Source organism: Balaenoptera acutorostrata, chromosome 1 (assembly GCF_949987535.1).
Source record: "Balaenoptera acutorostrata chromosome 1, mBalAcu1.1, whole genome shotgun sequence".
NCBI lineage: Eukaryota > Metazoa > Chordata > Mammalia > Artiodactyla > Balaenopteridae > Balaenoptera > Balaenoptera acutorostrata.
The window spans coordinates 83,046,652-83,061,646 of record NC_080064.1 but is presented as its reverse complement, the minus strand read 5'-3'; the positions used below and the strand labels follow the sequence as shown (position 1 = coordinate 83,061,646).

Here is a 14,995-nt window from a genome sequence, read left to right as displayed (position 1 = left end):
CTTAAACTAGATAGGAAAGCATTAAATATGAAAGATTGATCAATCTACATTAAAATGAACTTCTATTCATCAAAAGATATCATAGATAAATTGAAAAATGGTATCAGCAACACATAAAAATAACAAAGTATTAGTATGGTAGGCAGCCTCCAAGATGGCCCCAGATGTTCCCTGCCACCTGATGTTCACATCCTTGTGTTGTATACCAGGGTTGGTTTGCATCACCAAGTACATAGAAGTAATGGTATTCACATCTGAGATTAGGTTATAAAAGACTGCAGATTCCATCCTGAGTTTTTCTCTCTTGGATCACTCACTGAAGGAAGCAAGATGCCACACTGTGAACATCCCTATGAAGAGGTCCACAGGGCAAGGAACTGAGGCCTGCCAACAATCATGTGAATGATCCTGGAAGTGGACTTTCCAGTCTGAGTCAAAGCTTTGAGATGATTGCAACCCTGGCCAACACCCTGATTGCAACCTCCTGAGAAACTCTGAGCCAGAGTCACCAGCTATGTTACACAGCAAGAGATAACTAATACTATTAGCATCCTTAATACATAAAGAACTCCCATGAATAAATACGGAAAGACACCAACCAAAGAATAACATGGGCAAAAGATATAAACAGGCTTTTCACAGAAGAGGAAACACAAATGGTAGATATGACAAGATGTTCAACTTCATCAATAGTCAGGAAAAGCAAAGACTATAATGAAATGCTATTTTACATCCATTGAACTGCAAAAAAAAATTTTTTTTTAAAGTCTTACTCCTAAATTGTTGGTCAGGATATGGAGAATAAATAACCCTTATACACAACTTGTAGGTGTGTAAAAATGTTATAATCACTTTAAGGGGAAAATACGGCATTACCGTTTTAAATTGAAGATAACTAAAACCCATAACTTAGCAATTCCTCTCCTAGGTATAGATCTTAGAGAAACTCTTGTATCAGTAAACATGCACATGGATGTGCATAAGAGCATTGTTTATACTAGCAAAATTCAGGAAATAGCCCAAATGCCCATCAACAGGAGAATGGATAAATTCTGTACATTTATATAATGGAATACTATACACAGTAAAATGAACTATGCATAAACATGGATAAATCTTAGAATACTGTTGAGTGAAAAAAGCAACTCTCAGAAGATACCATGCAATACGCAAAGTAATAAGTGGGATATTAATAATACATAAATCATATGAATAAATTAATGTACAAATCAATGTGCAAATCAACAAGTAAAATAATCACCTTTATTCTTTAAACTACGTAACACTTTATCAAGTGATGAAAGTGGCACAATTCATCAATCACTAATACTTTCCAAATAATTTTATTAAATAGTTGAGTTGGTATAATTTTTTGTTCGACATGGCTGCCATCAGCTGAACAATCCCTCCATGATTTAATACAGGGCTGCAAACTCTTCCGATGACTTCCCCCTTTCAGTTGCTAGTTATTAATTTACTAATGTGTTGTCTGACACCTGGAGAGAGAGGACATGCAGCTGATCCCCATCTCATCTCAATGGACAGAATAGTACCATCTGGATGCAGGCTGTATGGCAAGAGACAGTGGCAGGAGCACCATAGAGGAAAGAGAGTAGAGAATGTGAGGAAGAGGGAGCAAGTTGGGTGTGGATTGATGATCTTGGTTGCCAGAACCGGGACCTTGTGTTTTATGTCTGTCTCATTCCACACCCAAGATGTGTCCCCCACATTGGCCGACTAAGAAATAAGCAATGGCTGGTTGGTGCCAGTCATGATTTAGGACAAAGGCAGAAGGAGAAAGCGGGGAGAACAAAAATAAACTGAGCCAGTCTACCAGGGCTTCTGCAGGCCCTGAGACCAAGCAGTTTGGTCTGCCCAGGCAAGTGAGAGGAAAGTTGAACTTTTAGAGGTTAAGAGAGTGGACACTGTGATACTCCTGTCTGAGACCAGCCAAGGGAGCAGGAGTTGTGCTGTCACTTAGCATACTCTTCTGGGTATTAAACAAAGGCTGGTAATTTCCCTCTCCTCACACCTCTTCAATGAACAAGGCAGGCTACCCTCCACCACAGAATAAGTTGCCAAATAAAACAAAATGTTAAAAAAAAAAAAAATCTAAAGGGCCATTACTGCACCACAAGGGGCTATGTCCCCAAACACCAGTATCTACCCCACACTCCCTTCCAGCTTCCAGTCTCCCCAGCTGCTACCAGAGCTTCGATGTGTCTCCTCCCCTTGAGCAGGATGAGGCATTTCTTTGGAGGAGGAACAGAGGAGGTCTTCCTCAGCTTAGTTGTCCAGGGCTTACGAAGGGCTTACGAAACCAAGGGTTTACAAAACCAGTAAGATTCCCCAACACCTGAAATAATAGTGTATCTACAGTAAGCCCTTCGACTTTGTCCCCAGTGCTCAAACCAGAAATGCATCACAGTGTCATGTGTGATTTCTGAGATAAACCACACGTAGTGAAACTTATACGATTAACTACAGTTTTACTACTTTTCAGAATTATTTTTTACCCACCAGTAAGGAAATATTTCTACAGCATTAACTGTGGCTATATCAGTGTACACTGGCTGAATATGAGCCCTGCTCATAACAGAGTATAAAACCATCTTTACAGAGCTCAAAAACATGGGACGTTCATCAGGTTTAGAAAAAAATATCCATGTGATAAATATGAAGAAAAAACAGTAAACATAAAACTCAGGATAATGGTTATCTTTGAAGGAGATGGAGATGATAATTTTCTATTTCTTGAGTTGACAGATTTATGTTTATTTTACAATGGTTCATAACATACATACGTTTTCTACAAGAAGTTCTCCTCAGGGTTGACATTTCAGGTTTACCAAATCAGCTCGTTGCAAGCTCCCATTCTCTACAACAATGCTCTCACAATCTTACAAAAATGAGTAAGAAATCTTGTCAATTACTGAAATTGTGCTGAAATCAGGACAATTACATCTGTAGAATTTCCCATTTGTATCTAAAGAAAGGAATGAGGCTAACTAGACATGACTTATTCTTAGGACCTAGGTCAGTTGCCCATTACATTTTCTCTTAAATGCTGACAAAATTATCTAGCACTTTTAAGAGTTGTCAAACTTCCCAGAATTTACTCTTCAAAATTTATATTTTCCAATGGGCAGAAGACCTAAATAGACATTTCTCCAAAGACATACAGATGGCCAACAGGCACATGAAAAGACGTTCAGCATCACTAATTATTAAATGCAAATCAAAACTACAATGAGGTACCACCTCACACCCATCAAAACAGCCATAATTTTTTTTTAAAAAATCTACAAATAACAAATGCTGGAGAGTGTGTGGAGAAAAGGGAACCCTCCTACATTGTTGGTGGGAACGTAAATTGATGCAGCCACTATGGAGAACAGTATGGCAGTCCCTCAACAAACTAAAAATACAGTTGCCATATGATCCAGCAATCTCACTTCTGGGCATATATCCGGATGAAACTATAATTCAAAAAGATACATGCACCCCTATGTTCATAGCAGCACTATTCACAACAGCCAAGACATGGAAGCAACCTAAATGTCCATCGACAGAGGAATAAAGAAGATGTACATCTATACAAACGGAATAATACTCAGCTTCATTAAAAACTATGAAGTAATGCCATTTGCAGCAACATGATGGACCTAGAGATTATCATACTAAGTGAAGTCAGAAAGAGAAAGACAAGTACCATATATCACTTATAAGTGGAATCTAAAATATGACACAAATGAACTTATCTATGAAACAGACTCAGAGACACAGAGAACAGACTTGTGGTCGCCAAAGGAGGTGGGGGGGTGAAGGAAGGATGGACTGGGAGTTTGGGATTAGCAGACACAAACTTACAGAATGGATAAACAACAGGGTCCTACTGCATAGCACAGGGAACTATATTCAATATCCTGTAATAAACCATAATGGAAAAGAATTTTTAAAAGAATGTATATATATAACTGAATCACTTTGCTGTACAGCAGAAATTAATGCAACATTGTAAATCAACCATATTACCATAAAACAAATTTTTTTTTAGAATGTGTATTTTCCCATCCCCCTATCTCTTTTGGCATCTCTTATATTTTCCATAGTTTCTTAGATTACAGACAGTGGCTATACTCAGGAATATATTTGATCCCAGGTATATGAGCTCATTGAAATAGGCTTGGTGGGTTTTTTTAGTATTTTTTTCACCTGTACTAATACCTTCTTCACAAAGAAAACCTATCCTTTTCAAAAAGTCTGAAGATCCTTTTCCTTTTACTGTTTCCTTAATACTGTTAGGAGGATGTTATCTTTCCCTACCAAGTATGATTTGACTTCCCTGATCTTGGTTCAGATAGTAAAAGTCCTTTTCATTGTTGAGTTTTTTGGTTGACACTGTTTTCCTGCTGTTTTGTTTTGTGTGTGTCCCTACTTCCAAGCTTGGCGTGGATCTCTAAATTTTCATCTCAACAATTGCAACCTTTCATTGTTCAGAATAAAACCCTGAGTTTTATTCCCTTTTAGGGTTTCTAGAAGTTACTAGTCATAGTTTCAGATCTGCCCTTTTAAAAAGGTTAATCTCCTGAAATTAAGACTTCCAAAAATCACTGATGTGACACTAATTGTGGCAAACATTCTCCTTCCATGTTTTGAAATGCGATGAAGACACAGGTGCTCTCTCTGACTGATCAGGAACTCAAGCAGAAGCACGGGAAATGCTGACCAACCTGAGGCTAGATCAATCTATGTAGTACAGGGACAGTTCCTATGGATGCAGAGGCTAAGATGGTGTAAAAGCAAAGTCAGTGTAACATAGCTACTGTAGAACAAAGATTAAAAAATACTATTACCTTAACTTAAATTCACTGTAAAGAAAGTTAACTTTTTTTTCCTTTAAGAAAGCTTGAGAGAAACTAAAACTAGAATAAAATTTTCAAAACTGCTTTGCAAAAATTGTTGCCCAACACAGATGCTTCCATTTACGGAACCTGGTCATCTACTTTGTATTACCTGGAACTTAGCATATTCAAGAACAAAACCATTACATCTCTTTAGTTCACACAGCAGTAAGAGATAATACTATACACCTTAACTGACCATGAAAAGATTATTTTATTCCATGAAAATATTCTCAACAGAGAACACTATCTTTAACAAAGCATTTACATTAAGAAATCAACATGTGCACAAAAAGAGTAAAAATTACTGAAAAATTAAAGACTTCTTTTGGACAATTCACATGTTCAAATTTAAGAATGATTTAAACTGTGCAAGTACAAATGTCTCTCCTATTGTAATAACCCATACACAGGTTGCACTATTCCACGTGAGGGAACTTGCCTCCTACGGAAGCAAATCCTGCTTTAAGAAAAACAAACAGTAGCTTGAAAAGAACAGTTAGTCCTCACAAGAAAGACTTAAACTTTGCCCTCTGTGGCTGTTGCCAAAAAGCACAAGCACCTCAGGCTTTGTACAGAAGACAAACACAGCCAGCTCACGTTTCCTCTTCATTGCTAACCTTTAAAATAAAAATAGCACTGGATCTGAAAACTACTTTATGTAGTCTGTCAGTACTGAATAATGTCACATTATATAAATAACCCTGTAACGAGATTTAAAATCTAAAACTTCATAGTTTACTAGCCTTAAAGGTAATACACTATCATGTCAGCTGTGTAACGGGCGTACTTGATCTTATGAAGGCATCGACTTTCACACAATTGTCATTCAGCTTTAGTATAACTGGTAGTACGATTCAAATAACACTGGGAAAAATTATTAAAGCAGTCACACAGTTTCTAAAATATTGCTTGAAATCCAACAATACACAGACCATTTCACGTTCTTTCTTCCTTCAAAACAGTAAAGAACCAAATTAATGAAGCTTCCATGTTACAAATATCCCCCCACCCCCACCCACCTCCCTATTAAATGCCACTAAGAAATTAGTTAAGATACAAGTCATTAACAGAATCACAAATGCGAGGGAGGACAGCATGAGCAACATGAGCATAGGGGCACTGATGACAACTATATTTACAAGTATAAGCATACAGAAACTCCCATTTTACAAGGAAAAGTGCACATAGATCATTACAAAGTTTCACTAAATTGTATGTGGTTCAAATAAAATCATCACTTGGAAACAGACTATCATTGTAATAATTAAATGAGAAAACAGTAACCCCAAATTAAAAGACAATGGGAGGGAGGTCCATAAAACTTCTCATAAAAACACTAAGTAAAATGGACTCAGACATGTCTTTAGTTTGATGCGTAAATTTGAAGATGCACCAACAAACATGGTAGAGCTCTAAAAGCCACCTACCGAGGTTGTATCGGCAGCTATAGCAGCATTGCCGAGTTAATGGAGGTCGCACTGAGCTGACACATAAAGCCCTTTGTGGGATACTGTAGTGGTAGCGTTGGCAATCAGCAGATTTAGGCACTCTAGTTTAAGGCAGCGTTTGAATGGAAGCAGCTGACTTCTGACAACAGTCCTTTGTCTTGAGGTGGTGAGTATCTTCTGTGTTTATTATGCCAGGATTTCAGTGCTGACTATAGATTCTTCCCAGACTGAGGTGCTGAAGATGTATCATGTTTCAAAGAGTTCTTTCAACTGGGCTGTAGGCTAGAGCAGAGATGTTTTTTCTTCTGATCATAAATACTTCAGGTTCACAAACTGCTTCTTCATAATGCCAAAACTGGAATGTTTTGCAGCGGGGAAGTTATAGCAGCATACACAAATACTAGGATGGAAACATTAGTGCTGGAGATGTTTGACAAAGTGATTTGCACTACAAATGTAAAACAAAACAAAGGCTTTGACAAGAACAAGGGATTATAAAGACATGCCTGAAAAATCTAAACCTGATCACTCTAGACATGCAACAGGATGTTAAGCAAGCACAGAGGTGACGCAGGCAGACACTGACAAATGGCAAGGATTCTAACAGACAATGGGTCTAAAAGCCAATTAAAACAGAGCTGCGATGGACAGTCCTGTTGGGACAGTCAAATATGACAAACTTAAGGACAACTCTGCATTCTTTCTGATTTGGATATCAGTAAAATAAATGGCAAAAAAGGTTAGCCATTGTTGGCTTTTTTTCCTTTATGTGAATAACTGTAATTGACAAGTTTAAGGGTTGGTATTACAATGATTTTTTAAAACAATGTACGGAAATGCTAATGAAGTTAGTAAAAAATAATCATGTCTGCATGCACTCATGCAACTTGCTTCTCTCACTCTCTCTGAGCCTGACAACTCTAATACCCTCCCCCCAAAAGCAGCTGCATGTAACCTCCTTCAACATCTTGCCCATTTCCTCAGAAACCCTCTTCAGGAACCTGCAGTCCAGGAGGAAAAAGAAAACAACAATTACTGAAGACCTTTGGTAAGACCAAAAGGAGTGTTCAGTTTAAAGTGTCCATCCCAAATGTCTCTAAAATCATTTTATAGTCAGCTATTAAAAACACCAAAACATGTTGGAACATGAGCAAAATTAAGGACCAGTCTCTTAATTGCTTCCTCACTTTACTCCCCTACACAACTAGCACTGCACATGTCTTGATTATACAGTGTTTCCAACATATGCTTATTAAAATTAATTGGAAAAAAACCTCCTAATAATTGACGATTCAGCTAAAATGAGGAAATGCCCTCAGTGATGGTAGAGATATAGTCCTCCAACCCAATTAGTGAAAAAAGTCGTTTTTCTTTCGAGCAAAATTTGCCAGTACTTCTCCTCCATGCAAGATTTCCTCTATCTTAGTTTATTTAGAATCCACTTTTCTATGTATAATTGCTAAATGCTAGTATCACTAAAGTGGTATTTCTCAAAAGACATTTAAAGATGAAAAGTACAAGCATTAATTTAGAAGAAAGTTTGTACATTACTGAAAATTACTAGAAAACCTGAAAATATCCTTGGGTCTCAAAAGAAAGCCATTTTATTCACTTAAAGAGCAAGACCAGGCCCGTTTATTTTGCACATCTCTTGATTAGCCTACTACTAAAACAGATTATGTGTTAGGTGCCTGTTTTCTTCCTTTAGGAAACCGAAGTTGAGAATAAGGACAAAAATGAAAATGATTACATTCGTATTTTATCCAATTAGCCAACTATTATTACATTTTTCCTAGAAACTGTAGCTACAATTTCAAACTCCTAGACCAAACCACTCTTTTGGGCATCAGCTTTTTATAGCAAGCATTTCAGAGCAGTTTTACTTGAGTTCACTACAGTCACTGTGTTTCCTGAAGCAAAGTGTAGAGGGGTAGGGAGCTTTCTATCCCTACCCCTCTACAGGATGGATTCCTGCCCAGTAGATTAAATTCTATGATTTATAAGGCAGAAAAACACAAATCCTTCACACAGACTTAAGCAGGACATAAAGCAAAAGGCATCGATTAAGCCTCACACCAACATCACTCAAATGGTAAAGCATCACGAGAACAGTTTCTTGTAATAGTCACATCTCTGAGATCGAGCCTACACTCAGCTCACACAGTGAACAATAAATCTTGGATGCCCTTTCAGCTTTCTTATGTTTTCCCACCCACTGACTGTGTTTTCATCTTGTTATCGTTCCTATGTCATACATGTTACAAAGCTGCCGGGTTAGTTTAGATGTAAGTTACTGCACCTTTACTGTTTTTCTCTAGAGTTACATCTATGTATGATGTGGGAACGTAGCCTTCTTCACCATTCTGTCTCCGAGCTCTTGTCCATCCATCACCCTTGTCCTCCTCAATAATGTATAGAACTTCACCTTCTTTCATTGCCAGAGTACCTTCATTATGTCCTAAATGAGAGTTTTCACAGCACAAGCATAATTTAAGTATAGCAATAATTTTGAATAAAAGTTACAAATACAACAAAAAACAACATGGAACCCTACTAGATTTCAATGTACTAGAACTATGAGCCCACTGACTCTCATTACCAACACCTCTATGATGCTTTGTAGTTTACCCAACAGTTTCATTTACTTACCTCATGTGAACTGCACAATAACCCATGAGGCTGGCATTAACAGCAGCACCATGTAACAGATGAAGTATCTGAGCTACAACAACACTGTATGATTTGACAGGGTATGCTAACTCCTATTTCACTACTCCAACTCCTTCCCCAAATTTGAGTGGCACTGCTATCTAGAAAATTCATGAAGTTCAAAATAGTAACAAGACAGTGAGAGGGTTGGAAGAAAGAAGGAAAGAATATAATTTGAGGAGAGAGCAGAGAAAAATACAGGTCCAACTCTGGTGATGGTAGAAGCAGAATGATCATAGCCACAAAGCACAAACTTCCTTCAAAACTTCATCAGCCTCAGGCCTCTGTTTCTTCCCAATCCCTCAACCATTCCCAACCTGCTTAGCAGTAACAGTTTTCACAAATGAATATTTACTTAACATACGCTAAATCCTTCCCTTACTCTCTGTAGCAAATTATAGCAAGATCTTATTTAATACTATTTTCTCAGAATGAGCAGCAACTAAAAACTACTCAATTTAAAAACCAAAACAATGGATGGGTAGGGAAGGGCCTTAAATTCATATACCATTTTATAACAACTTCTTTGTAAGGGTGTTACTCTGCTCCTCTGTGAAATGAAGAAAATGATTTTTCAAAGTCCAAGAGAGGGAAGGGTAACTAAAAACCTGTTAAGAGAGGGCCACAATGTCTTCCTCCCCTCAGAGTCTCTTCTCCAACTATCACAGGGGGAAGGATGGCATAGTCAGAAGCTACCACGTTTCCTCCTTCCCTCACCTGAAAATATGGCCTACAGGGTCAGCATATGGTGGTGGCACTCAGCTATGCCATTTGCCTAGTACCTGCCGCTCAATGTTAGCAAGTTACAAGGAAGAGCCTGAAGTGATATCTACCAGCCTTCCACTTTCTGGGTTGAGCTACATGCTCAAGCGGCTTCAACTTTGATGAGTACATCAAAGTTGGGAAATTCTGTATCAACCAAAGTTGATAATTAAATAATAATCTTTATTAGGATGCTGATAACATAGGTAATTTTCTTTCAATGTCATGTACGGAAGAAAAATCTCTATACTTGCAATGTAGTTAAAACAAAAATATTCACACTATTGAACTGGGATTATAATTTTCTGGCACTTTTAGTTTCCTTATTTAGCTATAAGGACACTACAGTGCATGACTCTGTATGTAGACTTTAAGGAACCAATTTTATCAATTACAGTGTATTAAGAAAATCATACCATCGAAAGGGTAGATAGCTTTGCAGTGTCCAATAGCAGGCAAGGGATCGTCATCTTCAAACTCATCATCAAACTCACTGTGGTGACCATGCTGTTGGGGTGGCCCACGGACTTCTTGGTTTGCATCATCAGTATAGCTTCCCTCAGGGCTATGAAACAAAATTATCTCTGATCAAGTACATGGGAACTTTTTAGATTACCTACAAGTTGATCTCCTCAGGATCAATTCAGAGAATCAAATAACCATGACACAGTTCCAAATTAAGTCTTCATTTTCTTAAATGTTGAAATGTGTGTGTGTGTGTGTGTGTGTGTGTGTGTGTGTGTGTGTGTGTATGGCTTCTAATTCAAAATGCTTTTGTTGAATTTCCTGAAATTAAAAAATTAAAAGATTACAATGTTCTAGGCACATAACATGTATTCAGTAAGTATGTCTCATTATCACTGGGTCCAGAGATAAAATGGAACAATGTCATGGACATTTGGTTTTTATCATCCTGGATTCATCACCCCCTCTTTTTTCAAGAAAACCCTAAAATTTCTTAGGGGACCCACCCAGACCCATGTTCAGTTCACAGGCTTCAGGTAGAGTTGCTCTGTCCTGGTTCCAGAGGGTCCATCTTAGCACAGAACTTGTATGACCAGAGTTAATAGTTCACTAGTAGGCATGTAACCCAGTAAGATATGAGAGATAACACAAAGACTTTTGCTTGGGACTGTTCAGAGAAGCTCCCTTCCTTTTCCACTGGACGTGAACCTGGAGAAATATGAGCTTAAGAGCTTTGGAAGATCACCATATAGAGCCTTTAAATGAAGCCAACACAGTGTAAGGCAAAACTGGAAGGTGGAGAGATACGGAGTACTGAAGATATCATCTGAGTTCCTAGATCAAGCTCTCCCTGAAGTCAGCCAATAAAATCCCTTTTCCGTTTAAGCCAGTATGGATAGAGTATTCATCCTGTCACTGAAAACCAAAAGACTCCTAGTAAAATTAATTTCCAATTAATCATGTTAAGAGGAAAGTTAGTAACTAAGAAAATCCCAGAAAGCAGGTAATCCAAAGGCATTTTTTCTGTAAATTTTTACTTCAAAAAGAGAAAAAATGTTGATTTTGCTAAAGAATCAAATGACTGAATAAGATTTTAATAATTTGCATGATGAGATTTAGCAGTACTTTCAGTATGCCTGGAAGCCACAAATGAAGACTTAATTTGGAATCCAATAACACAAACCAGAGGGACTAGATTATTTTAATCTAGGTTTTACCTAATAACAAAAACCAGTGTATTTGTGACTATCTCTTGATATATTAAGGATATATACTCTTTCAAAAAGTGATAATGGAGAGGAAGAGAAGGAGAAATTAACATTTGTCAAGCACATACCAGCACAGGTATTTTACTAGTAGGTGTTTTATGCACGTATTTCAGCGGTCCCCAACCTTTTTGGCACCAGGGACCAGTTTCGTGGAAGACAATTTATCCAGGGACCAGGGCGGGGGTGGGGGAACGGGATGGTTCAGGCAGTAATGAGAGGATGGGAAGCGGCAGATGAAGCATCACTCACCCGCCCACCCGCCGCTCACCTCCTGCTGTGCTACCCCTGCAGTTGGGGACCCCTACATTATTTCATTCATTACTAATAACCCTGTATGACAGGTATTTTAATCTTTATTTTATATTTTAGGAAACTGAGACTCAGGGAGCATTAAAAATGAACTGCTAAACGTGGAGGGGAGGGATAAATCAGGATCTTGGGATTAACATACACACACTACTATATATAAGACAGATAACCAACAAAGAGACCCACTATGTAGCACAGGAGACTCTACTCAATATTCTGTGATAACCTATATGAGAAAAGAATCTGAGAAAGAATGAATATATGAATATGTATAACTGAATCACTTTGCTGTACACCTGAAACACACTGTAAATCAACTATAATCCAATAAAATTTTTTTAAAAATGAATTTGCTCAAATTACAATGTAATTAGGTAGTAAACCAATATTTGATACTAGATCTCTCAAATTCTTCTCTAAGGTGAATCCAAATTTGTTGGATTTTATTATGAGGGGGAAAAAAAAACATTACCCAAAGGGAGAAAATGTCACAAATGGTATGAAAACATGGAAATTTAGTAAAATGCCTTTTGGAAGCTCTGATCCAATTTAACAATATGAATTTTTTTCCTTCACAAAACTTTGTGTAATTTGACAGTTAAATTTTTCTTTGGCATAAGCTACCCAACTCCATCTAAACCTAAAGGCAATCTTCCCAGGCCTGGGGAGCCTATGCCTCTAGACTACAGCTCCCAGAATTTTCCAAGTTCCTACCTCTCTGTTTGTAGATGCATTACAAACTAGAACTGAGCAGCAATATGAAATTTCATACTTCACCTGTAGCTATTATAAAGAAACAGAAAATTATTTAGGTTCAAAGATTGAGTTATTAAAAGCCAAACTTGTTAAATTAGGAAAAAAGAGAATTGTATGAAGTTTAGGACAAAACAGTGAGAAAAGTTTGGGGGAAAAGGAGGAAATACAAATAAAATGCAAAAAATAACCTTTCTCGTCCCTGTGTTACAAGGTGATTTATGTCACTGCTATGTCTTCTGTCTCCTCTTCCACCTGTTTTGCCTTCAACCTCAGACAGCCAAGCCTTAGGGAAAAAACAAAACTGAGCTCAATAAATATATATATATATATTTTTAATTTATTTACTTTTTGTTTTATTTTCTATTTTTGGCTGTGTTGGGTCTTCGTTGCTGCGCGTGGGCTTTCTCTAGTTGCAGCGAGTGGGGGCTACTCTTCGTTGCGGTGTGCGGGCTTCTCATTGCGGTGGCTTCTCTTGTTGCGGAGCACAGGCTCTAGGCGCATGGGCTTCAGTACTTGTGGCACATGGGCTTAGCTGCTCTGAGGCATGTGGGATCTTCCCGGACCAGGGTTCGAACCTGTGTCCCCTGCATTGGCAGACGGATTCTTAACCACTGCGCCACCAAGGAAGCCCAATGTATATATTTTAAAGCTCATAAAATATTCTACATTTAAAATGTGCTTTGGGTCTTTGTAATTATGTAATTCTTAGATAAGGGAAACCTTTATTTCGTCAATGATCAACTTGATAGCTGATTAAAAAAATAGTACGTTTAGTTTTACATGAAGTTTTAAATAAGGAAAAAAACTTCAACGAAGGATTAATTCTAAAGATGATACCTGAACTTCCCTGGTGGCGCAGTGGTTAAGAAGCTGCCTACCAATGCAGGGAAACAGGTTCGATCCCTGGTCCAGGAAGAGCCCACATGCCGCAGAGCAACTAAGTCCGTGCACCACAACTACTGAGCCTGCACTCTAGAGCCCATGAGCCACAACTATTGAGCCTGCACGCCACAACTACTGAAGGCCATGTGCCCTAGAACCTGCACGTCGCAACTACCGAGCCAACAGGCTGCAACTACTGAAGCCTACGTGCTCTAGGGCCCACATGCTGCAACTACTGAGCCCGCATGCTGCAACTACTAAAGTCTGCGCCTACAGCCCGTGCTCGGCAAAAAGAGAAGCCAACGCAATAAGAAGCCTGCGCACGGCAACAAAGAGTAGCCCCCACGCACCACAACTAGAGAAAGCCCTCCCGCAGCAATGAAGACCCAACTCAGCCAAAAGAAAAAGAAAAAGAAACAGAAAAAAAAAAAGACAGATTATGATACCTTACTTTTAGATTATGGTACCTTACTTTTAGATCATAATGACATCTTACTTTTAGATCATAAACCCTAAAATATTTGAAGATAATTCTAGCAAAATCCAATCTATCATAATGAAGTTTATAAAAATGAACTTATCTTAGACAACTGCTAAATAACAAATCTACCTCATTCTTGTGGATTTCCATTCGCAGGCGGTCAATGTTATTCATGGTCTCTGCTAATTTAGGCTGCAAACTCCCTGGGTCCCCCATTTGTGGATTTTTCTCATATACATCTTTCATTTTGTTGAGTGCTTCTCTGAAAATGAGCAGGAAGACATAAAATTAAACATTTACTTCACATGTTCCCAGATAAAAGAGTTTCATTTGATTCTGGGGACTCACGTGCAGCCTAATCTTAAAAGTCATATCTCTTTAACTTTAATCAAACATTACCTGATTAAAGATAATCTGCACGAAGCTGATCATGTATATAGTTAGAAATTTATGGAGGCAGTCTTTTAAAACATTTAGAATTAAAAAAAAAATGATTTCATTTCTCATTTCTTGCTTCCTAAATGAGACTGTATATATTTAATCAAGGACTGAAAGAATATTCCTCAATATTGTTAAAATCATCATGTCCCAAATCAAACTCATCATATTCTCATCCAGACACATTATTCCACCAGTGTTCCTTATCTTAGTTCACAGCATCATCATCCTCCCACTCATCTATACCATCTTTAACTTGCCCCTCTCCCTCTAAATTCAAGTCATTCATCCTCTTCACTTCTCTAATCACATCACTATAGATTATGCCTCAATTAGCTCTCCTTGGCTCTAACATCTGACATTACTAACACTCCTTAATACTCTTTTTTTTCTTGATTTCCTGGAGGTTACATTTTCTTTTCCCTTCCCTTCACCTCTGTCTCATTATTTCCCTCACTGGTTCCTTCTCTTCTGTTTATCCTTTAAATGTGTTACATAAAATGACAGAGGTTTCTTCTCATCTCATCCTACAGTTCTCCTTTTTAAGGGTGATCTCTTAATGCTTTGTTT

At 37.9% G+C, this 14,995-nt stretch overlaps 1 protein-coding gene across 2 annotated transcripts in view; it reads right to left on the bottom strand.

Moving 5' to 3' along the window:
• Positions 1 to 5,099: 5,099 nt before the first annotated feature.
• FNBP1L (formin binding protein 1 like) overlaps positions 5,100 to 14,995 on the bottom strand; it is a 121,240-nt gene continuing 111,344 nt past the window's right edge. Inside the window, exons 11-15 of one of the 2 annotated variants that reach the window (XM_007169577.2) lie at positions 14,117 to 14,249; positions 12,813 to 12,907; positions 10,243 to 10,391; positions 8,655 to 8,813; positions 5,100 to 7,356 (exon numbers count right to left, since the gene is read on the bottom strand). In XM_007169577.2, coding sequence (XP_007169639.1) covers positions 7,349 to 7,356; positions 8,655 to 8,813; positions 10,243 to 10,391; positions 12,813 to 12,907; positions 14,117 to 14,249 — 544 coding nt within the window. In that variant the 3' untranslated portion in view covers positions 5,100 to 7,348. Of the gene's footprint in view, positions 8,814 to 10,242; positions 10,392 to 12,812; positions 12,908 to 14,116; positions 14,250 to 14,995 lie in introns of both variants that reach the window. The other variant, XM_007169576.2, reaches the window with a different exon arrangement.